At 52.1% G+C, this 27655-nt stretch overlaps 1 protein-coding gene across 1 annotated transcript; it reads left to right on the forward strand.

Annotated features, from left to right (window-relative positions):
• The first annotated feature begins 351 nt into the window (after positions 1–351).
• On the forward strand, positions 352–27577 carry CALB2 (calbindin 2). The gene is made up of 11 exons (XM_038535553.1): positions 352–517; positions 11992–12068; positions 14559–14648; positions 17426–17506; positions 21028–21084; positions 21642–21719; positions 22203–22258; positions 22576–22615; positions 22999–23052; positions 23635–23706; positions 27398–27577. The coding sequence occupies exons 1-11, from the start codon at positions 424–426 to the stop codon at positions 27512–27514; spliced, it is 816 nt and encodes a 271-aa protein (XP_038391481.1). The 5' UTR covers positions 352–423; the 3' UTR covers positions 27515–27577.
• The last annotated feature ends 78 nt before the right edge of the window (positions 27578–27655 follow it).

Raw genomic sequence — 27655 nt, forward strand, 5'->3', positions numbered from 1 at the left:
GTGGCCGTTGGAAGGCTCCAGGCTCCTCATCCAGTGGTCCCCGTTCTTCTGCTGCGGAGGGTCGCACGAGGCCTCGAACACGGCGAGGCGCGGGTGCCGAGGACCCGCAAGCTTCTCGTGGGATCGTGGGCGGCGGCTGCGCTCCGGAGGCAGAGGGGCGCCCGAGGGGTGTCTGCGCCCACGGGCGCGCCCCCCGCCCCCCGCCCCCCGCGCCCCCCATCCCCCGCCTCCCCCCGCCCCCCGCGCCCCCCCCCGCCCCCCGCGCCCCGGCGGATCCCCTGAGCGCGCGCGCCCCCTGCCGGCAGCCGGGCGCGGCCGCAGCCCCGGAGCGTATATAAGGGCGGCGGGGCGCGCAGGACGGCCGAGTGCGGAGCCGAGCCGCGGGGACGACGCCGCGCTCCCGAGGTCGCCGAGCCGCTCGCCATGGCCAGCCCGCAGCCACAGCCGCCCTACCTGCACCTGGCCGAGCTGACGGCGTCCCAGTTCCTGGAAATCTGGAAGCACTTTGACGCAGACGGTCAGTACCTGTCAACTTCTGAGCCCGTCGGCCCGGGGCCGCGGCGGGGAGGGGGCGGGGAGGGCGCGGCGCGGGGGTCCCTCTGCCCCGGGCGCTGTTGCGCCCCCAGCCTGCCGAGGTCGCGGCCGGGAGCGGGGGAGGCGCCCGGCTGCTCGGCTGACAACTGCCAGCAACTTTACTCCTCCGACACAGACAGACGGCGGAGAGCCCACCGGCTCTGGCAGCCTCATTCCGGGCGAGGGGAGCCCCACCCCCACCCCCCGGGCGGGCCGGGCCGGCCAGGCTCCCCACCCTGCCCCTGCCTTCCCATCTCTCCGCCTTTCTCTTAAGGTAATGGCCTGCCTTCAGCTGCTGCAGCCACAGGTCTCAAAAGCCCACTTGCTTCTTTCTTGGGGTTACCCTTCTAATACCGGCTCAGCCCCCCTTCACTGTCCTGGAGGTTGGGGCCAGCTGGGGGATACTGAAGGGAAAGCCTTGGCGTCGCCAGACGTACTGGCCGGGGGTGGGAGTGGAGAGGGACGTCGGGGCCCTGAACACTCCTTGGGCTTCCTTTGTCCATTTCCCATCCTCCCTGGACAAATGGGTCCCCTATAGAGCAGCAGTGGGTGTGGTGGGGCAGGGTTGGGGGACCATCCGAATCTGACCTATTCCCTCCTGGTGATAGTCCTGGGTGCTTTTGGTGACACCATCTCTGGATGGGGGGCGGGACGCAATCTTAAATGCCTACTGAGACACTGACTCACCCAAAAATCAAGGGCTGGACTGAATGACCTTAGGACGCATCTCTCAGTGCTGGTATTCCAAGAGCCTATGATGGTCTGACTGAGGGATAAAGAGCCCCCCCCCCCCCCCCGCCTCTTTAGGAGCTTCTGATATCACTAAAGATGTTTTCTCCACCCCTCCAAAAAAATTAAGTGATCTAATTCCCTTCTCTGAGGTCCTGGCTGGGATGGGCACCCAAAATGTTATGACATCTCAGATCACTGGCAGGGCGGTGGTGTCGGGTGTTTATCCTGGGACTGACAGGGGTGGGGGGGATGGGAACCAGAGGAAGGATCAGTGGCGGCTCACTTAAATCCTTCCCTCTGCCTTCCTGCACCTGCAGGGCTAAGCAGAGGCCCTCTGCCCAGAGGGCTTGGAGAGGCAAGGGTTAATGTCCAGTAAAGTTAATGAGTAAAGTTTTGCTCCCTTGGAGCCAACTGAGCTTGAGAGCCAGGCGGAGGACTAGGCCCAGCTGGGGCCGTGATCTGCCTGCGAATTACCGAAGGAGGTGGATAGATTGTTAAATCTGTAAAATGGGGCCAAGGAGGGGTGTACTTTCAATCCCCAGCTGGTGCCATAAAACTGCCTCGGTGAAAAGGGCTGTAAGGTGCAGCCTCTTGGTACCCGGAGGACGTGCACATTCCCTAAGGATGCATCTGCCAGTTTATCTGCACCAGAGACTGGCATGATTCAAGGAAAGTTACCAAGTGGCCAAGGTTATACTACCGGCCTCCTGCCAGATGAGTCAGCTCTAATAAACGGAGGACTCCGTAGCTTTACCCCTGGCCTCGTGGGGACAACCAATAGCACTCCCAATAATCCTGCAAATCCTTACATTTATCTGAGACCTCATACTGTTCAAAACACCATCACACCTTCTGGAGTCCTGGTGAGGCTGCTGGGCAGGCCGTGGTGTCTTTTGTGCAGATGAGGAAACAGGCACGAGGGGTGAGTTCTCAGAGGCTGGTTCTGGGCCAGTGTTCGTCCCCAGGTTTGGGGTCAGACTTTTAGGTTGGGGGAAGGGTTTTCCCATGATGATAGGTACCAGTTCCCCCCCACTTGCCCACAGAAGAGCCTCCACCACTCCCAGCCTCGGAGGGGATGAGCCTTTCCCCTAACCTCAGAAAGGGGTTCTTGTCTTGGCTGGAGCAAGGAAAGCTAAGTTAGCACTAGATGCAAGAGCCCCCCAAAGACCCCCAAAGCCATTGTGCCTCTGGCTCCCTCCTGCTTTGATGTGAAATGGGAGCCGAATGCCTGCTCCCTGATTCCTCTTCCACACACCCCGTCACCCTCTCTGGTCACTGCCTCAGGGAGGCCCCCAGGAGGAGCCACAGACCTCAGAGAGAAAGAAGACAAAGGGGCTTACAATGCCAGAGATGGCACAGAAGCGATTCAGGAAAATGAGGATACGGCCAAATTGGAATTCCACTGAAGGACCGAGAACTAGGCTGTGGACTGCCTTGCTGTGTACCTACCCTGCCCAACCCCTCCTGCATTCCTAGAGGCGGCTGGGGTGCCCATCCCAATCCCCTGAGGCGCTCCCTGCCCTATCTGGGCCTTCCCCTCACCAACTCTGGCTTCTGTTTTCATCTTGGGGTTTTTTCCTAGTATGAAGTCCCTGTGCCACTTACAAACTTAATGAGCTCTGGGACGACTTTCCCTTGCAGCCCACCAAGTCCCTGGAGCCCAGTTAGGCGTAGCCCCCAGGGGACAGAACCACTGACCCAATCCTCCTGGACCCTCTAGGAAACAAAGACAAGGCGACCTTAGGAGAAGCTGGATGCCAGACAGTGGAGATGGGGTAGGGGGGCCCTGACCCTAACTCAGCCCATTCCTCACCCAGAGAAAGAGTCATCCGGGTGACTTTGCCTTAAGAGTTAGATTCTTTTCACAATCATCATCACTCTTGTGCAGAAAGGAAGGAGTGGGTGTTTGGACAGAGAAAAACTGGGACTCAAAAAGGCAAAGTTCTTTCCACAAGATCACATGGCAAGGGGGGGGGGGGCAAGAAATCCTATCTCCTAGTACCCTGCACCATCCCTGGACTCTTCCTTGGCAGTCACTGAGGTCATGCATTTGGGAGGGTTTGGGTGTCATCTCTCAAAGGCAGAGGTAGGGAAGACCGTAGCCAAGCCCACGCTATGACCTACATACCACCTCCATGCTCTGAGTGACCCTTACATGACCCTATGTGTCTGAGTCCGCTGTCCAGGTGTTGCCCGGTCACCGCTTTGCCAGGAATGTCCTCCCTCTGCAGGATCCAAGCAGTGAGGGATGCCCAGCGCAGAGCTCACACTGTCCTGTCTAGGTGGATCTGACCAGACGGGCTCCCAGGCTCCTGTTCTGCCAATGACCAGTAGGAATTTCCATGGAGAGCCAAGGTGTGGCTCAAGAGGGAACAGCCTTTAGGAGCCACTGCAATCACAGAGATAAGAGGGGTTCACTCCCAGAGGCCAGGGACATCCTGGGTCTAAGCAGGGGATGTCACTCATCCCCAGAATCTACCTGACATAGAAACACTCTCATGTGTACAAAAAGGTTATATGAACCGGGGCGTCTACTACCGAGTTCTTTGGAATACCGGAGATTTGAAGGGAAAGGTGCTTCACCAGGGAGCAGAAAAATGAATTGTGCCATTCTCTACGGGGGAATATTATGCAGCCAAGCAGAGTGAGGTGGAGCATTTCCACCGATGTGCCCAAATGCCCGAGCTGTACTATTAGGATTTTTTTTTTTTAATGGTAGCAGGACATGGTTACCGCATGAACCCATTTTCATTATTCACGAAACGCATACGCTAGAAGATACTTGAAACATGTTAGCAGGGAATGGAGAATTCTCTACTCTCTCTACAGAGTGGAGGAGGTAAAATTAAAAGGCATTTGCTTTTATGAAGTTGATTTCTGTAGTGTTTGAAAATTTTATAAGAGCTTCTGTTTCTTGTGTGAATCTGCAAAACAGTAACGAGGTAAAAAGAGATACATCTCCAGGTGTGCGAATCTGCCCAGACTCTTCGGGGCGTTTGCCTGCCTCCGGGTGGCCCTGGTGACGCAGGGAGGGAGCCCAGGCCCTACCTGTGGGGACCTCAAGACCTTTGCAAGTTAGACCCTCCTCTGTCCTCCTACACCCCATGGTGAGCACAGAGGCTCCGGGACCAGGGACTGGGAGGAAGCTAAGCCACAGGGCCCGTCCAAGGTGGCGAGGGGCCTGAGCAGCTTGCCCTGGGATCCCGAGGGAAGGCTCTTGGAAGAGTAAAGAGGACTTGCCAGACAGGGTGACACTCTCCGGGATAGATGAAGTAGTTACACAAACACTAGAACATTTCCAGCGCAGTGGGACGGTGCTGTTCCTACGATGATTAGAGGACTCGTTAAAACGATCACTTCCAGGCCCAAGAAAGTCAGAGGGGTCTGGCGCAGGGAGCGGAGATCGAGCTGTCTTTACACGCTGTCGCCGAGTCCCCGTGGGGTCTGTGTGTCTCATCTGGGACAGCAGGGCATGGATTTGGGGTTCCTGATGGCAGGATGTGGGCTTCTTTGGGAGCTCCCCCTGTCCCACCTGGGGTAAGCCCTAGGATTCAGTCCCCCACCCTGTTTGACCCCTAAACCCCCGCACCCTTTGCTCACAGTGCCCTTGCTCTATGCATCTGCAGCCAGTGGTGGCGGTGGCCCTGCGCCGGTGGCCCTGCAGCCTGCCCCTGGGGGCTGATTGCACCAGCCCGGGAGCCACGGTGTCTGCGAGGAGCTGGGCTCCCCCGGGAGGCAGCCCCAGGACGAGTTCTCACAAACAAGAGGCTCGAGCCGCCTCCCAGGGCAGCCAGCAGCCCAGCTCCCAGCTCGGCTGGCCTCTTCCCCCCTGGGCCTCGGTGGCTGTCCTGGCCGAAGGGGAAAGCTCTTCCCACACCTGGGGAGCCAGAATTATGTGATGGGGAACCACACCTGGGGAGCAGGGTTGAGGCTTCTCGAAAACACCACCTCTCCTGGCAGCTGTGCTGGTAGCTGGTCTGGCCCATGGCGTCCCAGGCCCCTGTTTGCCCAGCGGGGCCCATCGGGGCCTCTGACCTCGCTGGGCCCCCCGGCTCCGCCTTGGCCCTCTGCTGTCCACCCTGACCCGCCTCTGGCCTCCGCATGCCTGGGAATCGGCCGGCATTGGGCTACCAGAGGTCCTCAGGTTCGGAGGACCCAGCCCAGCTCCAGAACCACTGTTCCAGAAGCTGCACAGCCCCGGAACTCAGATTAAGAGTTGTGTCTGAACATTCATCCGGTAGCTGTTTGCACTGTGTTTTTTCACCCCTGGAAGCCACTGGGAGAGTTGTGTGCAGGAGCGTGTGTGCACGTGTGTGTGCTCATATGACTGACAGGCCACACAAATGTAGGTGTGGGCAGGGGTCGTCCCTGGGATGAACAGGGAACCAGGCTGTTGACTGTAACTAATCTCTTTCCCCCTCGAACTCCCCCTCTCCTCACCTGTGTGCTTACCTGGCCGAGCCCTGAAGACCAGGTGGGCCGGGGAGTGGGACGCTCCTCGTAAACAGTGCATACCCTGGAATGTAGTATTAATACCAGGGCGGAATCTGAGGAAGCCAAGTTCTTGCCCCAGAGGGTGGTGTCTGGCTGTCCCAGAGGGTGCTCAGGCCTGTGGGGCCTGAGGGCTATTTGCCTTTCCATAAATTTGAACTCCAGACAGACAACCAAGTGGCTTGGTCTCATGAACACTTTCTTAAGGAGGAAATCTGAAACTTAGCAACTCCTGTCCTTGAGTCCTCTAACCTGTGCGTCTCAGAGAAACAGACTGGTGAGTGCTACTGCGGCTAGGCCAGTAGTTCTCGAACTTGGGCATGTGGGAGGGCCTGTGAAAAACAGATTCCTGGGTCTCACTCCCTGCGCTCCTGCCTCTCCTGCCTCGGGAGATCTTAGGTAGGGTCTGGGAGTCTGCGTTTCTAACAAGCTCCTGGATAATTCCAGCGCTGCTGCTCCACAGACCCACTTGGAACAGCCAGCACTTCTACTCCAGGCCTGCTAAATTAGACTCTCCACTTTAATAAGATCCCCAGGTAATTCCTGCTCACCTTAACATTTGAGACTCACCGTAAAGCAGTCCTTAACCCTGGCTACACATTAGAATCACCCAGAGAGCTTTGAAAGCATGCCCAGGAGAAGTCCCCACCTCGGCCGTCAATTAAATAAGAAGCTCGAGAGGCGGGGCCCAGGCAATGTTTTTTTTTTTTTTTATTTGTGATAGTCACAGAGAGAGAGAGAGAATGAGGCAGAGACACAGGCAGAGGGAGAAGCAGGCTCCATGCACCGGGAGCCCGACGTGGGATTCGATCCCGGGTCTCCAGGATCGCGCCCTGGGCCAAAGGCAGGCGCCAAACCACTGCGCCACCCAGGGATCCCGGCAATATTGTTTTAAAAGCTTCCCAGGTGACTCTGGGTACGGCCTGGGCTGCGAACCAGGAGTATACTCTTTGAGGTGAAGAGTTTACAGCCATGGACTGGTTTAGAGGGCAGAGTATAAAAGCGATGCTTTCCATTCATGTGAGATTTTACACTTTCCAGAATGCTCTTCTCAACATTACCTCGTGTGGCTCTCACAACAGCTCTATAAAGTAGAAAGGGCATGCATAGGTATACTCGTTTTAGAGATCAAGGAATTGAGGCTCACAGATGCTGACTTGCTCGACGTCACATGGACAGTCACAGAGCTGGTGGCGGAATTACACCTCTTACTCCTACCTGTCCAGCTCTTAGAAAATCTGTACACACAAACCTCAGTGAGAAACAAGTAGCCCTCTTTCCAACGTGGAGCACAGCAGCCTTTCTTTGGTCAAGGCTTTCCAGGTGTCTGTAATCAGCTTAATTGTAAAGAAGTGTCTCTTTTTAAGATTTTATTTGTTTATCTGAGCGGGAGCGTAGGACGAGTGGAGGTGGGGAGGAGCAGACGGAGAGAGAAGCAGACTCCCTGCGGGCATGGAGCCTGGATAAGGGGCTCGATCTCAGGACCCCGGAATCATGCTGTGAGCCGAAGGCAGACGCTTAACTGACTGAGCCACCAAGGTGCCCCCCAAGAAGTCTTGTCTCAGTTTAAAGTGGGAGAAACTGAGGCATGGTGGTGGTGAGGCATGGTAGCAAGAGGCCAGTAAGAAAAGATGCAGGGTCCCTGACTCCCACCCCGCCCCCTCTTCCTAATGTTCACGAGATGTGGCTTGTTAGGAAGGTAAGGAGTGGCAGTTGCTATGGCAACCACATTGTTATCAATGCCCATCCACATGAGGTTTGCTTGGTGGCCAGTCACCCCACGCCCTGATAAGAGGGTCATAGAGAAAGCAATCCGTTTGTCTAGTGCTGAAGTCGGCCTTGGGAGGATGTAGGTCAACCCATCCTCCACCCCGGACCGGGGAGAGCAGCTGCCGCCTGGGTGATGGATGGGGGCTGCTCTGAGGGGGACCAAGTAGCAAAGACCTTTACCCCCCAGTGATGGAGGACACCCCTCCCGGGCCGCACAGCCCCTGCTTCCCTAACCGACCCCTGCTCCTCTCCCTCTGCCGTCCGCTGGTAGATCCTGGCAATTCTTGTTTGACAGCCTCGCCCCACTAGACCATTGAATGCTCCTGGGAATAAGCCCACATCTAGAACATGTCTAGAGCTCCCTGAGCACCGGGCACAAAGTGGAACTGTTGTTTACTTCCAACAATCTAGGCTTGTTGATTTGAGCCACCGTTTGTCCCTTTGTTGGGGATACAGAGGGGAAGCGGTAGGGGGATTCCTAGCAGGGTGCAAGGGGCTGGCCAGCCTCTGGGACCCTCCTGCTGCCAGGCTGTGCCAAGTGCATTTGGGGAGGGGATTTCTTTCTATTGTGGCACCCTCCTAGGCTCTGGTTATATACCTCTCTTTCTCCTTCTCCACCTGATAGCTGGGGCTTCTCAGGCCTTCCCTGCCCACCACCTACCCCATCAAGTAACCCTGGCCGTCCCTCTCTGTTCTGTTACATCATTTTTCCTCTCCCTTGCTGTCTGTCTGCCCCTGCCCCATCCCCACCCAATAAGATCATAAGCCCCATCCTGGCAGACCTTGTCTCGCTCACTTTTACACCCCTGGTGCCTAGCGTACAGCAGGCACAAAGTGGATGCTCAATAAATGTTGAATGAATGAATGAATGAATGAACGAATGAATGAAACCTAGATCAGGAATTAGGATACTCCAGTTCTGGTCCTGCCTTGCTGTGTGTTCTGGAACAGATTGCTTACGTTCTCTGTGCCTCAGATTTCTTTGTCACAAGAAGAGGCTGCAGCACTGCCATACTGTGATCCTGTGTGTGGCAGGATTGCAGCAGCTTGGAAGACAGGAGCTCAATCTCCTGCATTTTCCTATCCCCACTGTGCAACCTACACAGGGCCCTCCACGTAGTGAGGCCTCACATTATCTGCTGAAGCAAAGAAAGGAGCGAATGTGCTCTGGAAAATTAATCTGTGAGGCGTTACTGCCGTTCACAAGCATCCGTGCGCTCCTGCTGGGCAAGACGCTGGCTGATTGTCTGGTTCTGGAGGTCATTAGACCACCTTAAACCTTTCTAGAACAAGAATAAACAAATACATTTATTCTTCGTAAGCTTCAGAGAAACCCCGAGGAGAAGGTGGGTCCCATACTTCTGTGCTTGTCTTCTTCCCGTTCACACTGCTCCAAGGGACGTGGCTCGGTGCCGGCCTCACCTGCTTCGGCCTCCCTCTGCACCCCAGAGCCTCCCAGCCTGCAGCCAGCAGCCCAAGGCCAAGGTGTCCCCCAGGCTGGGCAGTTGGCAGAAACACGAGCCGCGGTGGGAATGACCGCTGGCATCCTGGAGGCGCAGTAGGGGCCAGCACACGCCACGCGTTATTGTTCCACGGAGTCTTCGCTGCTGACCGCATGAGGAAGGCACCGTCATTATCCCTGTTTTATAGGTGAGGAAACAGATCACCGTCATTATCCCTGTTTTATAGGTGAGGAAACAGATCCCAAGCGAACCAGCGAGTGATAGAGGCAGGAGAAGAACTGGGTGCGGGCGCCTCTGCAGAAGTGTCAGCAACCCGCCCCGCCTCCCCTAGAGCAGGTGCCCAGCCAGCAGACTAGTGGCAAGCAGGACCCACGCTGGTGGCGGGGGGTGCCCGACAGAGCTCAGTGGGCACTCCCTCAAACCCATCCTCCCAGATCATTGCAGGGAGTGACGAGAAGAGAAAAATTAGTTGTTCTTTCAGCCCAGAGGCATCATCCACTAGACTGCCTTTTGCCTAGAAAGCCCTTGGCTCTTCCGGACACCCCCTCTCCAGCGGGCCTCACAGGCCAGGAGACACACGCTCGTGCAATTTCACCAAGAACGATGACCACTCTAGGCCTGGGGAAAAAGGGAGCTCAAGTCTCCTTTCCCCACTCCCGAGATACAATCACATCTTTTCTCTGCAGACAAAAATACATCATTTATCTCAACGGGATTCTCTCCACGCAATGTTTAGTGCGGCAGCTTCTCCACTAGGGGGCGCCTCTAGGGTTAGTTATTGGGAATCGAAATTCTCAGGGGATGAGGTGGGGGGAGGGTGAGAAGAGCCCCCAGTCACCCCATCCCACTCCCAAAGGCCAAGTTAAATACTCCTTTTTCATTTTCTTTAAGATTTTATTTATTTACTCATGAGAGACACAGAGAGAGAGGCAGAAACAGAGGGAGAAGCAGGCTCTGTGCAAGGAACCCGATGTGGGACTCAAGATCCCAGGATCACGCCCTGAGCTGAAGGCAGATGCTTAACCGCTGAGCCACCCGGCATCCCTCCTTTTTTTCATTTTGTTTGTTTTGTTGGTAATCCCATTGGCCCTTGAGGAAAGCTACCGATTGACTATTCTCTCTAGGAACTTTGCTCCATTGTTGTACATCAGATTTGAAACTTGACTTGAGGCCAGTGGCTTCCAAACTTCCTGCACATTGAAATCACCTGGGGAGCTTTTAAAAAAAGACCATGATGTTTCCTTCACACCCCAACCCAATTACATCAGCATGTCTAGGGGGGTGGGAGCCAGACATCCATATATGTTTTTTTTAAGATCCTAGGAGATTCCAATTTGGGGGAGTGTGGAGAGCACTGCCTTTGGCCTGACTTGCCGCCCACAGATGCCTCCTCGCAATCACAGCAGAGACGAGTGACCTTAGCCAGGGACTCAACTCACCCAGGCTCTAGGCCATCTGGGTTCAAGACTTGACAACCTTAAAGGTCTCTCACCACTTATGTGATCTTAAAAGTCAGGCACTGACCTTGAGGCCTGGTCCTGGTAACTGCAGTGTTCACTCGGATTTGACCCATTTCCAATGACAGGTTCTGGTCATTGAACTAGAATAGCAACATTTGCAGTCCACGCATAATGGGTGGCTTCATAGGCTTTACACACAAAATCCCACTTAATTGTAGTAACTCATTTTGCAGCTGACATGGGTTAAATGACGTTCCCAAAGTCACACGGGGAACAGGCTTTGACTCCATTCACAGACCCCACAGCCTCCCTCCCCATTACCAGCAGCCATCGCCTCCCCTACATAGAATCCCCGGGGCTGACTCTCTCGGGTGCCCCCATCCCGAAGGATAGATGCCCTTTCTCTTCCCTTCTGGGTTAGTGTCCCAGAGCTGTTGTAACAAATGCCACAGACTGGGTGGCTTAAAACAACGGAATTTTTTTTCTCTTACAGTTCTGGAAACTGGAATTCCAAAATTAAAGTGTCAGCGGCCTGGCTTCCTTGTGGAGGCTCTCAGGGACAATCCTTCTGTGGCTCTCTCCTAGTTCCTGGTGGCTGCCACCAATCCGTGGTGTTCCTCAGCTTGGAGCTACATCACTCCAGTCTTTGTCTTTCCATAGTCTTCCTTCCCTGTGTGTCTCCCTGTGTCTTCACATGGCTTTCTTAAAAGGACACAAGTCGGGGCCCCTCGGTGGCTCAGTGGTTGAGCTGCTGCCTTTGGCTCAGGTCATGATCCTGGGGTCCTGGGATCAAGTCCCGGTTCGGGCTCCCCACAGGGAGCCTGCTTCTCCCTCTGCCTATGTCTCTGCCTCTCTCTCTCTCTCTCTCTCTGTTTCTCATGAATAAATAAAACTAAAAAAAATAAAATAAAATACACAAGTCATTGGCCTAGGGCCTACCCTAATCTAGTATGGCTTGTCTTAACTCATTCCCCTGTTTCCAAGCAAGGTCCCATTCTGAGGTTCTGGGTGGACATGGGTTTGGCAGGGAGCAGAGGGGACCCTTTTCAATTCCATAGACCCTCCCACTCCAGAGACCCAAATTCTGTCTGGGACCTTATTCACCCCTGTAACCAGGCCTGCCACTTGCCAACAAACCCGGATGCTGATAACCTGTTGTCCCCGTTGGATCCTAGGTCCTGGGGCTTGCCCAGCCAGTTACAGACAGTTCCCGGCTTGTTCCACTTCTACCAGCTTGGCCCAGATGCTGGTCCCAGTGTTCTCTGGCTACTGAATGTATACCCCAAAGACACATGGTTGTTCTTGCAACTGCACAGTTGAGAAGACTCTGAGAGCAGGACCCCCATCCCTAACACCACACAGTCCGAGGCTAACCCAGACACCTGCTGGTTAGCCAATGAGAAGTCCTCCCTGAAGCTGCGCCTTCCCCATCCCCCTACCCCCCATCAGTCTTACTATTTAGCTCCAAGGTCAATTGCTTTTTTTCTTTGCTTTCTTCACAGGAAATGGATATATTGAAGGTAAAGAGCTAGAAAACTTTTTCCAAGAGCTGGAGAAGGCAAGAAAAGGCTCTGGCATGGTAAGCCCAGTACTCTTTCCCATTGTTTGATTTTTCTATCATCCTGGTCATGGCTTTGGTCAGCGTTGTCTGTCCCAAGTTATGCATTGCATAAGCCAGCCTGACACCTCTGGTCCTTTGACCTTCCAAGTTTTTATTTTATTTGTAAGGATTTTTTTTAATTGGAATAATCCCTTAAAAAGAAAACTTGGGTGTCTAGGATTGAGGGGTATTCATGAAAGGATACCAGGGGTTCCTGGGCTCCCCCACCCCACCAACTGCGAATCTTTGTATATGTGCATATGAAAGATTTTTTTCCCCTAAGGAATAGTCCAGAGCCTAGCTAAGATTCTCAGGGGGATCATGACTCGATTAGATACCTCAGGGGTTTCAAGTGTCTTTATTCTGGACCAGAGTTTCTTAGCCTTGGACTATTGACAGGGCTGGATAATTCTTCATTGTGGGGGGCATGTAAGATGCTTAGCAGCATCACTGGTTCTCCCCATGAGATGCCAGTAGCATCCCCTCCAAGTTGTGACAATGAAAAATGTCTCAAGAAATTACCAAATGTCTCTGGTGTGGGACACAGAATGATCCCCACCAGAGAACCACTGTTCTAGACCAACAGTCTGGAATCCTCAGCAAGGAGCTAGAGAAGAGGATTGCTCCAAACCAGCATCTGAACCAGATAGTACTGACTGGCCTCGCTCGTGGAGGTGTCCAACTGCCTTTCTTAGCCTGCCTGCAGCGACTCCAAATCACGTCCCAGCCCCTTAATGGCAGGGTCACTGTGGGGCCTGTAGTCACAACCTGGCGCTCTTAATTCACTAAAGTCCTCTTTAGAGGACTGTCTGAAATACCGAAAAGCTAAGGTAATCGGAGCTAGTTTATTGTGATTCCTACGTCTGGTTCTCAGATACACACAGACTCATTACCTCCCCCCAGCTCCCGCTGGTCCTTTGGGGGTCTCCCCTCTCTCCCCTGCTGCGTGTCTGTTGGTCAATCTGCTGCTTCTTAAGAAATCTTCATGGGGCAGTTTGGGAGATGAGTCACAAATCCACCAGTGAACTCCCGGCCCGGAGCTCCACGGACTGCCCCAGCAAGGAGGAGGTCCAGCCACGGGCTTAGGCGATGGGGGTGATTCATGAGTTTGTTTATCAACTGTTCCCTCATCACTCCTCATTACTAGGATAATGAAGCCTGGATCACTGAAAACACAGGCTTCAAGACTGATTCTGGGATCATGAGGTAGGCGGAGGAATGTGTTTTTATGAAGTGCTTCTAGTCTGAAATCTTAGTCATCCCTTCCTCAGATGGCACCATGGGTGTTTCTCAAGGCTGTCAACAAAAATCTCAACTGACACCATCCAGGACTGGTGTTCAGTGCAGCTGTCATATGGTAGAAGGAATATGGCCTTAGAAGCAGGCGCCACAAGTTGCAATTCTAGGTACGCCGGCCGGTGACCTCAGAAGACGCTTCACCTCAGCCTGCATTTGTGTGTAAAATGGACAGGCTACTCACGTCACGGAGGCTGTTGTTAAAGCTAAACTGGATGACCTCGCTTGTGATAAGAGCCTAGGGACATTCTGTGCATAGTTGTAAATGTAAGGCAATAAATACTGATGAATAAATAGTGGCAAATTGAAACCAGTTCCCAGGTAGAAAGCAATAGAAGGGATACAGAAAAGACTGTCTTCTGAAGAATTGGTAGTTTCCCGGGCCCAACCAAGGACGTGCACAACCCACCCAGAAGTCATCAGAGAAGCCAAGAAGAGGCACCAGCTGCTCCAGTAGACTCGCCATTGGTGAGGGAGGAGGAGGAGCTCATTCATGCATATAGTGATTCAGCAGCACCCAAAACAGGCTAAGATTTAACAATCTCAGAGAGCCTTAGATTTAAGGTAGGCAATGATGCGCTAAAGGAGCGTGTCAAGTTCTCTGCCTTGGTAGTAGTCACAATAATCTAGTGGATAATTTAAATTACCTCTCAGCTATTGGAAGACTGTCTCCTCACATTCCTCCTGGCATAAAATCAGAGTGAAAAATACGGATTGCCTTTAGACCTGAGAGAAGAAAATACGCAATTTATGTTGGTTTGGTGCAGTGCTAGTACCTACTGGGGTGTCCTGGAATAAGTGGGTTGTATTAGAAGCTGCCTTGGTAGACTGCTGGGGCCTCAGTTCTCACATCTGAGTGATGGGAGTAAGTCCTCGCCCTTCTGATTGAGCTGTGGTTTAATCCCATCTCAAAGGCAGTGGGGCAAATTTAATTACACAAATTACATGGTACAGGTGAACCATCCTCATGTGACTGAGCCTCAAAGGAGAGATCACTTGGATTTGAGGGACCCTGGAAGAGAAGAGTGCAGCCCTGACCACTCAGAGCATTGACCCAGCCTGAACAGATTTGGGGTGCAAAATGAATCGCACTACTGCCACACCAAGCGGGTGGGAGATCCATGGTTCACGTGGGGCCCAGCAGCACAGTCAGCCTCCTTTGTCTTTCCCCAGATGTCAAAGAGTGACAATTTTGGGGAGAAGATGAAGGAGTTCATGCAGAAGTATGACAAGAACTCAGATGGCAAAATCGAGATGGCCGAGGTGAGTCCTACTATCCTAGCTAAGAGCTACACGGGAGGGGCCATCCATCACCTCTGCCACACACAAGTATTCTTCTAGTCTTCTAAATGAGGGGGTGGTCTGGAAACCCCCACCCCACCTCTAGCACTTAGGCTGACCAACAAGAACAGGTGGGACTTTTTCTGTGTCTCACAAGGAAGGAAGCAACAAACATTGGCCTAAGACAGGGCTGGAGACCTTAAATGCTCTCAGGGTGCCAACAACTATTGCATATGTGTGATGAGCCCAGCTAAAGACAGAAAGGAGCAGAGCAACGAGAGAACAAGAGAGTTCATGCCCCACCTAAAGGCATCCAAAGGCAACATTCTTAATTAATTGATTTTTAGGTACACAATTTATATATAGAGCATGTATCATTTATATGTAATATATATACACACATTTATATTTGAATAAATGCATATCGTTAAAACATAAATTGAAGCATATTAAAAATTTTAAGAATTTATTTGAGCAAAAATTGATTCAAATGGGGCAGCACCAAACCAAAAATGGTTAGGAACACTCCACCAACTGTAGCTGGGGAAAGACTCTTATAGAGAAGAGGTGGGAGCAGAGCAAGGAAATTATTTGATTGGCTATTTGACATTATTTGATAGCTTAAGTGGTTGCATTATTTGGGAAAGCCTCATTGGCTGTTTTGACTGTTTCAGTTCGGGTTTGCTCACATAGGCTCCTAAGGCATTAAGGCCACCTCAGTTTAATGGCTTCCTTGTTTGACTAAACAATTTATGCATACACACGTACACACGTTCATACATGCACAATACATATGCATGTGTGCGCCAGCCTAACCACACACCTCTGGCCACCAGCTTGTCGTGTAGTCTAGGGGTCAAGAATAATGGAAGCAGCACACCAATGAGGGCATAGCTCCTCCCAGGTGACTGGGTGGGATGCTGCCTTCAGTCAGTCCCCCAGAAGCAGAGACTGAGGCAGAGATTCAAGTAGATGGGATGCATTGAGAAAGAACTCTCAATACCAGGAAAGAGCGCAGCAGGAAAAGGCAGAGGAAGGAGCCAAGGAAGGATGTGGTCTCAGCTGGAGCCTGGTCTTGGCCTGATCTCACCGGGAGCTCCGGAGTGTGGATTGTGCCACACTTGGTCTGACCTCGGGCAAGGGGTGGGGTGGTCCTTTGCACTCCCATTTCAGTCATTGCATACAGGCTGCCCCCTCTAGGTGGGGGAGTTGGGGAGGAGGGCTGGAGCAACAGTGGTTTGGTGGAAGGCAGCTGTGCTGCAGGGGGCAGCTAGTGGCCTTTAGTGGTCATCCTTCACTGCATGAGGGATGGCCCACCAGCCTAGCTAAAGGGGATCTAGGAAGGGCCCCAAGAGCATAGATGCCTACGCTGCAAGTCTCAGAAAATCCTGACTCAAATGGGCTTAGCCCAGGGGTTACCAGACTTTTTTCTGTAAAGATCCAGATTATGGTAAATGTTTTAGGGCCTGTGGGCCATACAGTCCTTGTCCCAATTCTTTCAACTCTGCCACTGTGGCACCAAAGCAGCCATAGACAATATGCAAATGAATGGGCATGGCCATGTTCCAAGACAAGTTCATTTACAGAAACAGGCATTGGGCCAGATTTGGCTCCTGTGCCATTTTTTACCTACTCCTGCCTTAAACTAGAAGAGGCTCCCAATGAGAAAAGCCATGGGATGGGTTGGCTCCAGATGAAAGAAGCCAGGTCCTCGGCCCTGCTTCTCTGCAGTCCTCTGCTCCCAAAACAGCTTCACCCTCGGGCTGGTAGCAAGATGGCTGGATGGCATCACATCCAGATACAACCATGTCCAGATCCATCTCTTTTCCCCACTCCTAGGAGCATGGAACCTTTCCCAGGAGGACTTTTCGCAGACCTCCCCTCACATCTCATTGGCCAGGTCTTGGTCACATGGCTCCTCATAAACCAATCATTGGCAAGGGAAGCAGGGTTCCCCCATTTAGTTGACTCAGACCCAGGAGGATTTGCCTGTGACCCAAGGAAGCTGAGAGCAAAACAAGTAGGGGACAGCCAGCAGCATTTGCTAAACAAGAGTCTTTTTGCATTTTCTAAAAACCAGATTTGCTGAGGTATAATTCACATGCAATAAATTGCATCGATTGGAAGTGCAAAGTTCTGTGAGTTTAGACAGTTGTGTACAGCCATGTAATTATCACTGCAATCAAGATGCAGCACTCCTATCACCATTAAAAATCCCAGGCAGCCACTAATCTCAGATTAGTTTGCATTTTTTAAGAATTTTATATAGACGGAATAATCTATTAAGTATTCTTTTGAGACTGGATACATGCGTTTTATTTTAAGATTTTATTTATTTGAGAGAGAGAACACATGAGGGAGGAAAAACAGCAGGGGGAGATAGAAGGAGAAGTAGGCTCCCCGCTGAGCACGGAGCTGGACGTGGGGCTCATCCCAGGACCCTGGGATCATGACCTGAGCCGAAGGCAGATGTGTAACATGTTTAACCAACAGAGCCACCCGGTGCCCCTGGATACTTGTATTTTAAAGTGGCACCACCTTCTGTCCCTCCAGCTGCTCATCCCCTAAGATGTGGGGTGACCCAGATGCACTTCTCCGAACATCCTTCCTCCCTTGTGAAGGGCTATTCTGGGGGAAAAAGCAAATTGCGAATCCCCCACTGCCTTGCCGCTGGCCATTTACCATCCTCCCTCCAGGAAAGTCTCCTCTGCTCCCTGGGAAGGCCCTCTGTAATGTCTGTCGCTCTCTGGCCCCCACAGCTGGCGCAGATCCTGCCAACCGAGGAGAACTTCCTTCTGTGCTTCAGGCAGCACGTGGGCTCCAGCACCGAGTTTATGGAGGTGAGGCCAAGGCGCTGCCTTTCTCCCGTGTTCAGAGCCAGGCCCACCCAAATGCCCGGGAATGGTCCCCTGGGAGATGCTAACCACCCCCCCACACCCGAACGCCTCCCCCTTAGAGCTCCACTACTCAGAGTGTGGTCCATGAACCAGCAGCATCAGCATCGCCATCTACTGAGTGCTTGTGAGAAATGCAGAGTCCCTGACCCACTGAATCAGAATCTAGATTCCAAAAAGATCCCCCAAATGACATGAGCGCGTCAAAGTGTGCAGAATATGGTGAGAAGTAAGTCTGGGCAAGTACACTTGGGAAATTCCATGTACACACTTATCTCCCCTTTGAAAATTGGTCATAGACATTTGTATCCTGGGGTCTCTGAGAAATCCTGCAGTGAAGAGACCTGCTTCACATCATTTGGCTTCAAGATGTCACATACTTTGTTCTCAATAACATTAGTGTCCCTTGAAGTCAAGCTTCCAAGGAGCATGCATTTATGTATCGTTCCAAAGCTGGAAGAAGACCCAGGGGGAATTCTATTTGCAGTATCTTCCGGTTCTGATTCTTCACTGTGGTCTGGACTGCAGTGCCCCCCTTTAAAAGAGATCTTTGCAACAGAAATGCTTTGAAATCCCCATGTGAAATAAAACATCCGAACTCATGTGGGGTTTTTTTTTAAGTAATATTCAACCACTAGATTGAACCATGTGAAATTGCTGATCTTTGACCATTTTTGATTTGCAAAGATTGGTTATCCCAAATGGTTCCACCAAGTACACGACTAATCCTGATACCCAGCAAACTACCAATTATTTCTTGGTATTTTTCCGGATGCAGCACCCTAGTCATTCAATATACGTGTCCCTCGGAGTGAAACTCAACCCATACCCCCCGCACTTTGCCTGCTATAATGCTGACTGGCTTTCAACTTGACTTGAGTTGCCATTCCCCGTGTTAAATCCACTCCCAGACACCGGTAATCCCCTCTCCGTGATTTACTGCCTAAAACTAATGGCGAGTTAGCCCAGAAACCCACTGGCATGGAGTTCCCCACGTGGGTAGCAAGTTGGTTAGAAATAACCGAGTCTCTGGGCAGAGAAGTCAGTTTTTAGGTGGCAGCTTGCCTAAGCATCAGATATGGATTGAATTTTATGGCACTTTAAAGGATTTTCTCCAGTTTTTTCAAGATGGGAAGATTCCATAAGCTGGTAAATGACATTCTGACATTCTTAGCCCTCCTCTAGTGTGTCTGGGGGAAAGTCTGCAACTACTTGTCAGAGTGCAAAAGGGAGCATTATGCCTGATGGCTCCCTCCCTGACTGGGAGGCAGCGAAAGCTTGGCCACTATTCCACCTCTGATCTGGAAAACGGGGATAACAGTAGTTTGCAGGGGAGCAGAATTGCTTAAAGAGAAGCAAAAAAAAAAAAAAAAAAAATACAACCTTTCTCTGTCTCTGTCCCCTTCTCTCAAAGTCATTAGAGGTTTCTCTGTGTCATTGACATGATTCTATATTTTTATCTGTCTTTATCCTTTAATCCACAGTATAACTGCTGAACCAACACCCCCACCAAGTTTCTCGGGACCCACTATCCCACAGCACACACACACACACACACACACACACACACACACACCCCGATTGTCCATTTGTTCCATTTTTATCAGCTGGAAACATGAATTGGTCCCTCTGCTGCCCTGAAAAGCTAGTGCGGTCAGAAAGCTCCATCCCACTGCTGAGCACAACATTGTAATTTCTAATTTTAGTGACGCCTCAGGATTTCTTTGAGATTTCACAAAACCCAGGTCCCTTGAACTCTTTTCCTTGAATGGGAAGAGAATGGCCCACTGAAGGCCGAGCACAAAGTGCTGGTGGGCAGAGAAGTGAGCGGGAGAGTGTGGGGGCGGGGGTGGGGCGGAGAGGGAGGAGGTCAGCCAGCTGGGAGGATCTCTCCAGAAAAAAAGCAAAAACCAAAGTGATGCTTTGCCCTGAGTGGGGACTCGGGCCCCTTTGGGTTGCCCTCCTTTTAGGCAACTTAGTGAGTATCTGCCTTTTTTCCCTGTCAGGACTCAGATGAACTAATTTTTTTTAAGATTTTATTTATTTATTTATGAAAGACACAGAGAAGCAAAGACATAGGCAGAGGGAGAAGCAGGCTCCTGCAGGGGGAGCTCAGTGTGGGACTCAATCCCAGGACCCCGAGATCATAGCCTGAGCCAAAGGCAGACACTCAACCACTGAGCCACCCTGGTGTCCCAGATGAACTAAATTCTAATGCACTAAGTATATGCAGGTGGCTGGTGAAGTCGTATCTGTAAACCTGCGCATATTAGTACTTTCTCAAGGGCAGGCTTTCTGGGCCTGGGAAGAAATATTTTGATGGAACCAAAGCATTTTTTCCCCCCCAGAGAAAAGATGGTCCCCTAATCAAATACCACCTATCCAAATTGTCTGTGGTATAAGTCTACCCTTTCGTTGGGATTTGCTCACATCTTAAAACTTTTTTAAGAATCAGGATTAAAAAAAATACTATTAAATTTCCTGAGCCACCACTATACCAGGAGAACTACACAGTCTTGTCTGCTGATGTGGAAAAAAGATTCTGGGATCTCTAAAAACTCACACTCCTGACAACAAAAGGGAGACATGAAATGGCGAGGGGAGGGGAGGCAGGGGATCCAAATTTGGTAAAATAATTAATGCCTGCTGATTCTCAGTAAACCAGGTGTCACTGGTGTCCACTGCGCAGTTTGAGCTGGGGAAGAAGAGACAAAAAGTCAAGGGGCGAATACTTGAAAGAAAATCTAAGAAATATGACCAGGAACCTACAGAGATCAAAGATTTGGGGAAGTGGAGTTCTCTAGACTGAGCACAGATGGGGTGGGTACCTTAAAACAAAACAAAATGGAGAAAGGAATGCTTTTGGCCTTGAGATAGTCTGAGCAAGCTGACTACACTCCCAGCTCTGCTCCCCCTCAGACGTGGGTGCTGTGTGCACCATGACTGGAGGGATGGAGGAAGGAATACAGTGAAGAGTAACCAAAGCCTGTTTCTGCCCCTTCCAGAAGGTTCTGACCCTTGCTCCCTCACCCCAAGAATGAGAAGCTTCCAGAGCAGTAAAAGAACACGCTATATGCCCACAGCAAAATCGGGTCCACTGGACCCTAGATCTAGAAGTTGCTTGGTTAGCACCTCAGAAAACCATAACCCTATCCAGAAAAAGAAGAGAAAAGAAAACCATAACCCTAGTTACAAAACAACCCAAAAAGAGACCCCGGCTTGTAGCCAGTTGGGGTGGAGAGACATTGTCCCAGCAGGTTTTTTCCTTCTCTATGTGACCTTGGCCAAGACACTTCCCTTCGTTTCTTCATGTGACACAGAAGCGATGGAGCTAGACCATCTCCATGTCCCAATCCCTCTGTAATATTCTTGAACATCAAGACCCAGTCTGGTCCACTAAAGGAAATAGGAAGGAAGCTCAGACATGTTGGCAGGTCTTTGCAAACAGGTTGGCATTCCCCTTGCAGGCTTGGCGAAAGTACGACACCGACAGAAGTGGCTACATTGAAGCCAACGAGCTCAAGGTAGGATGGGCCTTGGGGACGGCACGGAAGGCACAGAGAATGGGACTGAGGCCCGGGGGCTGGTAGGTTTAAGGAACCCGGGGAGCGGGGAGGCGTTGGATGAGGAACCAGGGTTGGTAGGCTGCTTGGGAATACTTAAGCCTGGCTCGGAAACGGGGACGTGTTCAGGACGGCCGGGTGAATTGGTAACGTGGAACTGTAGGGCCACCATGGAGCTGGGCCAAACTATACTCGTTTGCAAATGAGTGTCCAGGACAGGCACCTTCGTGGCAGTTCCAGCAGGCTGGCCTCCCGGCTTGCCCCCCTACCCCTCCATTCCTCTGCAACTAGTGACCCCCAGGCCCTGTGTCCTGGGCTCTCTGAGGGGGTGAAGTTGCATCCAGGAGGTAGCTCCAGGCCTTCGTGGCCATTCTGCAAGCATTAGGGATTAGCACATTATGAGGGATGTCGACCATCCAGGTGGGAGACCTCAGAAAACAAGCTGACTAGTGACTGATGGAGAAGGAATGGGGGCGCCGGCTGAGTCAGGAGCTCTGAGGAGACCTTTTGTATTCTAGGGATTTCTGTCTGACCTGCTGAAGAAGGCAAACCGGCCATACGATGAACCCAAACTCCAGGAATACACCCAAACCATAGTGAGTGGGCTGAAGGGCCCCTCCCCGCTGCAGACGCACAGGACAGGGGGCGCCAAGCCAGTGGGATTCTGGGTTTGCAGCGTCTTTTGTTGGCTGAGTCTTCAGACCCCGGTGAAGTGACTCCCAGTGGCAACTGGCAGCAGAGATGCCGGTCCCTGGCCCCACACACCCTGTCTGAGGTCCTCGCTGAGCTAGTGTGAGACTGGGAGCATCTGTTTCCATGACAACCTCCAGAGCTCTGGGAGAGGATGGGCTTGGAGAGGGTGGGCCTTGGGTGCTGGCCTGCTGTGCTTCTGGGGCCCCGAGAAGGGGAGAGAGGAGCGGGGACCAGTTTAGACCATGCTGGCCTCTGGCCCCCGGGTGACCTCGGAGGAGGCAGGAACACACCCACCATCTCCCCTTCTCTCCAACGAGGGGATGGCAGGTCAGGGCCACATGAGGGGTCAGAGCCAATCACCCAGCACCTCTGTCTGTCCCCAACAGCTGCGGATGTTCGACTTGAACGGGGATGGCAAACTGGGCCTCTCGGAGATGTCCCGGTAAGTGCCCGACCTCACCCCTGGGGTCACTCTTCCCGGGACCTCTGCAGACCACTCCGTGCCACCCTCCCTGGCTCTAAGACCAGTCAGTGGGGAAAGTGACAGGGTATCATGAAGCTCAAGACCAAGCTAGAGTGAAGGCACCTCAGTGTGTCCGTGTCCCTCCTTGTAGAACTTGCCACTAATTCCTAATGCCCAGAGACTGCTTCTAGAACTATGGGCGCCGCTTCCACCCCCAACCCCCCTCCCACCCCTGCGTACCGTTGTTCTTGCCTCTGCCCTGTCTCCTAAGCTCTGCTCTAACACTTTCTTTCCAGACTCTTGCCTGTACAGGAAAACTTCCTGCTTAAATTTCAGGTAAAAGAGCCACTCTGCTTTCCTTCCCTTCCCTCATCCCCATGCACAGCACCCTGCCACCCTCCTGTCCGCCCTCCAGCACACACATGCACATTCACATACATGCACACGTGCACACACCCAGACACACTCGCTCACACACATGCACACATGCAGACACATAATGCTGGTTCATTTGTATATACATACAGACGTGCAGACACATACGCTCGCTCACTTGTGCACACATGCACATGCAGACACGTGCTCGCTCACACATGCCACGTGTGCACACACATGCACAAACTCGTACTCATTCGTGTACACACTTGCACGTGCACACACACACACACACACACTCTGCTGGGCTTCTGCTTCTCTCTTTAATACCTCGGGCCTTACAGGGCATGAAGCTGACCTCAGAGGAGTTCAACGCGATTTTCACATTTTACGACAAGGTAAGAGGGAGGACAGCATGGGATGGAAAAGCAGGGGTCACGTCAGCAGGGGAGCCCCCAGGCCCAGGTGGCTCCACTTCGTTCAGAGTCAGGAGGTGCTCAGTACTGCGCCCTCCGAGCCAGGTCATAATGTTGCACTGGAGCCAAGTGCTTTGCTAGGACGTTGGGAGGGAGAGGCCCTCCTTACCGCCCATCACCCCTCCTTCGCTTGCCCCCAGCTGTGTGGCTCCAGTAGCCTTCCTCATAACTAAAGGGTGGGGGTAAACTATAAATAAGCCCCTGTGCCTGTCCTGACATCTTAGGGAGTTAGCTAAACGCTTCCTGAACCCCACTTATATTTTCAGTGCAAATGAAAAACCTCAGACGTAAATTTGCCCTCAAGTGTCCTGTTCCTGCCTTGGCTGGTAAAGTCAGCAGTTAGGTGTTATTTTGACACAGTGCGGTGTGAACGCCTTTGCGCAGCAGGAAGGGAGGTCAGGCTGCAAGCTCCCTGGGATGAGCTGGGGGAACTAGGAGGCAAGCTGGGGAGAGGGTGGGGGCCGTGAGTACTAGAGCTCTGCGCTGCCTCTGCTCCCCCACCAGGACGGGAGTGGCTATATTGATGAGAATGAGCTGGATGCCCTTCTGAAGGATCTGTATGAGAAAAACAAGAAGGTAAGCAGCTGAGAAGCCTGGGCAGGTGGTCCTTGGGCAGGAGACAGGCTCCTGAGGGGCGGGGGGGGGCGGGGAATGTGGGCTGCATTTTGCTCTCCTCTCATCACCCGTTACTAGGCAATGGCAGCTTGGGGGCTGTCACTTTTTGTTGCTGGTTGGATGCTTGGGTGATTGGTTTATGTTTCTTTTCACTGTAGTAAAATACACGTAACCCAAAGTTTACCATCTTAACCATTTTTAAGTGTATCCTTCAGCAGTATTAATACATCCACATTGTTGTGCAGCCATCACCAGCACCACGTCCAGAACTTTCTGCCCCGTGCAAAACTAGAACTCTGCACCCATTAAACAACCCCTCTCCATTTCCCCCCTTCCCCAGCCCCTTGCCCCCACCATTCGACTTTGTCTCTGATTTGACTGCTCCGGGTACCTCACAGAAATGGGATCATCCAAGACTTGTCCTTCTGTGACTGGCTTACCTCCCGGAGCATAATGTCCTCTGGGTTCATCCATGTTGTAGACGTGTCGGCATTTCCTTCCTTTTTAAGGCTAATATTCCAGTGTTTGCATTCACCACTTTTTTATCTGTTCATCCATCAACAGCTACTTGGGGTGTTTCCACCTGTTGGCTCTTTTGAGTGAATCTCTGATGAGGCACCGGCAGCCTGTCTGGCGAGGTTCAGGCAGGGTCGGCCACGCTGCCATCAAAGACAACTTTTTCCACCAGGAGAGATATGGGAAAGAGGGGGCCGGGTGGAGGTGAAGGGATTCCAGATTGATTAAATGCAGAGTCCAGAGGTGAGCAAGAGGCTGAGAGGAGCCACGGAAACATTTGTTCCCCTCAAAGCAAAGGCGGAGGGCTAAACTATTACTTTGCTTGGTGGCGTCGCTTCCAGGACAGACAGCAGGTGGCAGTGGGCTCATCCTGGGTCCCAGGGTCAGACGGTGGCAGGGGGGACCGCGAGCCGGCAGCTGTCTTTGCAGCCACCTTCCCTCACCTCCTGGAAAATGCCTTTTTCTGAGCAAACGGGTTTGCTGTTTTAATTAGATGATGAACACTCCATGAGTCCTTGTGTTGCCTAACCGCCTTGGCTGCCAGGCAAGAGCTAAATTTACTGCTCCGTTTCAGGGGGAAAAATTCACTGCAGCCTCTGAGTCTGTCTCCCCTTCTAGCTGCTTTCTGACTGTTTCTTCTTTGTCCTGAATATCATTCTTCATTTCTATAATCCTACATTAATTTTGTTACCTACCTACAAGTGGCTTTTGAAAGAGGCAGAGAATAAATTATAAGGGAGCACGTACTTCTTAGGAAGAAGGACATCTTCACAAGGAATTTGAACTCGGCAGATTCTTTCCTGGCCCCAAATTCTAGGAGAAAATTATTTATGCACCCTTATGAGTCCAAGAGATATTGGGCATCCTAATGGAAATTATCTTTAACTCTAATTATATTAATGAGGCATAATTATTCTCCATATGGCCCTGTTCTACACCTGAGGCTGATCAACTCTGAAGGCAAGCATTAAATCTAGAGTGACCTGAATTTTCTGCTCATTGCCTCGCTGGGCTTTTTTTTTTTTTTTTTTTTTTTTTAAGATTTTATTTCTTTGAGAGAGGGGATCCCTGGGTGGCTCAAAAGTTTAGTGCCTGCCTTCGGCCCGGGGCCTGATCCTGGAGTCCCGGGACTGAGTCCTGCATCGGACTCCCTGCATGGAGCCTGCTTCTCCCTCTGCCGGTGTCTCTGCCTCTCTCTCTCTGTCTCTCATGAATAAAATATTTTAAAAGAAAAATTGAGAGATAGAGCACAAGCAGGACAGAGGGACAAGAAGAGGGACAAGCACACTCTCTGCTGAGCGGGGAGCCCAATGACATGGGACTGGGTCCCAGGACCCTGAGATCATGACCAGAGCAGAAGGCAGATGCTTAATGGACTGAGCCACCCAGGTGCCCCTGGGCTCTTTCTTAATTACCACAAAACACAAGTCCTGTGGCCAGTTTCACTCCAGATGTGAAAACAAAAACAGGTGTTGGGGTTACGAACTCCAACTCTGAAGGTTAGAGAAGGAACTACAGCTGTTTACCTGGGAGTCTTCCACCTGTACAAAGCTCAACATGTGGCACCTGGGGATGGAGAACATGATCAGGAGCCACAGGACCATAGCAGCAGCTCCTGTGCTGGGAAGAGAGAGGCCACTTTTTTGTGAATCCACACGGCAGATGCACATTCCATTTGAATGGTGCCAAGTCTGTGATCCAGATTCTGAGCAGATTCATGTTTGAGGGACAGTCTGGTGAGATCCAACCTCAGTATTTCTCACCACTCCTGAGGCAACTGCAGCCCACCAACTCCTTCCCCAGCTTCGAGCAGAACTTCTAGACGTAGAAAGTGAGCTGCCCTCTCCCTTCTTGCTGCTAAGATTCTTGATGCCACATTGAATCACTGGCGAGGGGCAGTTTCAAGCTCCAGGTTAATATATGGGGTCCCTCCCTTAGCTCCTAATTTGAATGGTAGGTAGTATTATGGACTAGGTGTTATGTCCAGGGACTTCACTTTAGGGAAGATGTTTCCCAAAGCTAGAGATGCTTGTAGAGTGCCTTTGAGGTGGGTGGTGGCACAAAACCAGCAGTCAGTCAAACAACACAATAAAAGGCTGACCCTTGAGCACAAAAAAGGAGGTGCCTGAGGACAGGTGAACCAGATAAATAGACTTCGGGACTCAGGAGACTAAGGATATTTGTGGCTGTAGACTTGGTCTAGTCCTTTAGCAAATACCACAGTCTTTTTACGTCACTTTTCTCATTAGCTGAATGGGGGAAAAAGACCATCAGCCTGAAAGGGGAGGTACTAAAAAAAAATTGCCAACATTTTCAAGACAGGTAGAGAGGAGGGAAGGGGTGGAAGAGGGAGAGTGTGTGAGCGAGGGAGAGAGGAAGAAAGGGAGAGAAAAAGTGTAAATGGTTGATACCTTTACTATATTTCACACCTGTTGCTTATTTTATCCAGATCAATTCTTGTAAAGCATGCATTCAACACAAGGCATATTAGGTATTGACACTGTTTAATGTTGGCCTCCGTTGTACATGAGACAACGGCCACGTATGTCTGTGGGTCACCTGTCTTCGTGGCCCCTGAAGTAGGCAGGTTGAGCTCTGCTGCTGGAGGAGGCAGGAGTTAGAATTCTTGCTGACATGGGTGGGGTTTAGGGAAGTATGGTCTGTGGGGCCTGCTGACACCACCAGGGAGCTCCCGGGCTGCAGGGACCCGCGCTGAGTACCAGAGGCCCAGGGAGGCGGGGACTCGTATCAAGTCCCCAGTCCCGCAGAGAGAGTGACCGCCGTCAGGAGAGCAGCCGATTTTGGAGGGCATGGTAGTTGTCAGGGGCCTCGCTAGGCGGGATTCCCCGTCATCCCTCACTAACCATCCTAACACCTCGGTGAGGCCCCGCTGTGCCTGTGCCCATCGCACAGATGAGGCAGCTGAGACTCAGAAACGTTGGATACTTGCCCCAAAGCAATGCAGCCAGGATGACAGAAAGGGAGGCTTAAGGCAGGGCTCTCGGACTCCAAAGCCCACGTTTGCAGGGATGGGATTGGAGGAAGGTCCTGGCGGGTGGGCTTGTGAATGAGTGGATGGGCCGCCCCGGGGGAGCCATCCCGAGAGGGGCTCTGACGCCCTCCCTGTGTCTCCCAGGAAATGAATATCCAGCAGCTCACCAGCTACAGAAAGAGCGTCATGTCCTTGGCTGAGGCCGGGAAGCTCTACCGCAAGGACCTGGAGATCGTCCTCTGCAGCGAGCCCCCCATGTAAAGGGGGCCGGGGGGCGGCTCCCGCACCTCCCCCCCACCCCGCCCCTGCTGCCCTGCCCCGGCCCCGGAGCCCCTGAGCGCCCCTCCCCGCCCCTGCAGCCTGCGCACCCCGCACCCCGGCCTGCCGAGCAGGAGAGGAGAG

This window comes from Canis lupus, chromosome 5 (genome assembly GCF_011100685.1).
Source record: "Canis lupus familiaris isolate Mischka breed German Shepherd chromosome 5, alternate assembly UU_Cfam_GSD_1.0, whole genome shotgun sequence".
NCBI classification, from domain to species: Eukaryota; Metazoa; Chordata; class Mammalia; order Carnivora; family Canidae; genus Canis; species Canis lupus.

Coding starts and splice junctions, on each gene's coding strand:
- CALB2 (XM_038535553.1), top strand. CDS start 424: ATGGCCAGCCCGCAGCCACAGCCGCCCTACCTGCACCTGGCCGAGCTG. Junction 23,053..23,634: donor TTTTCACATTTTACGACAAG/GTAAGAGGGAGG, acceptor CTCCCCCACCAG/GACGGGAGTGGCTATATTGA. Junction 23,707..27,397: donor TGTATGAGAAAAACAAGAAG/GTAAGCAGCTGA, acceptor TGTGTCTCCCAG/GAAATGAATATCCAGCAGCT.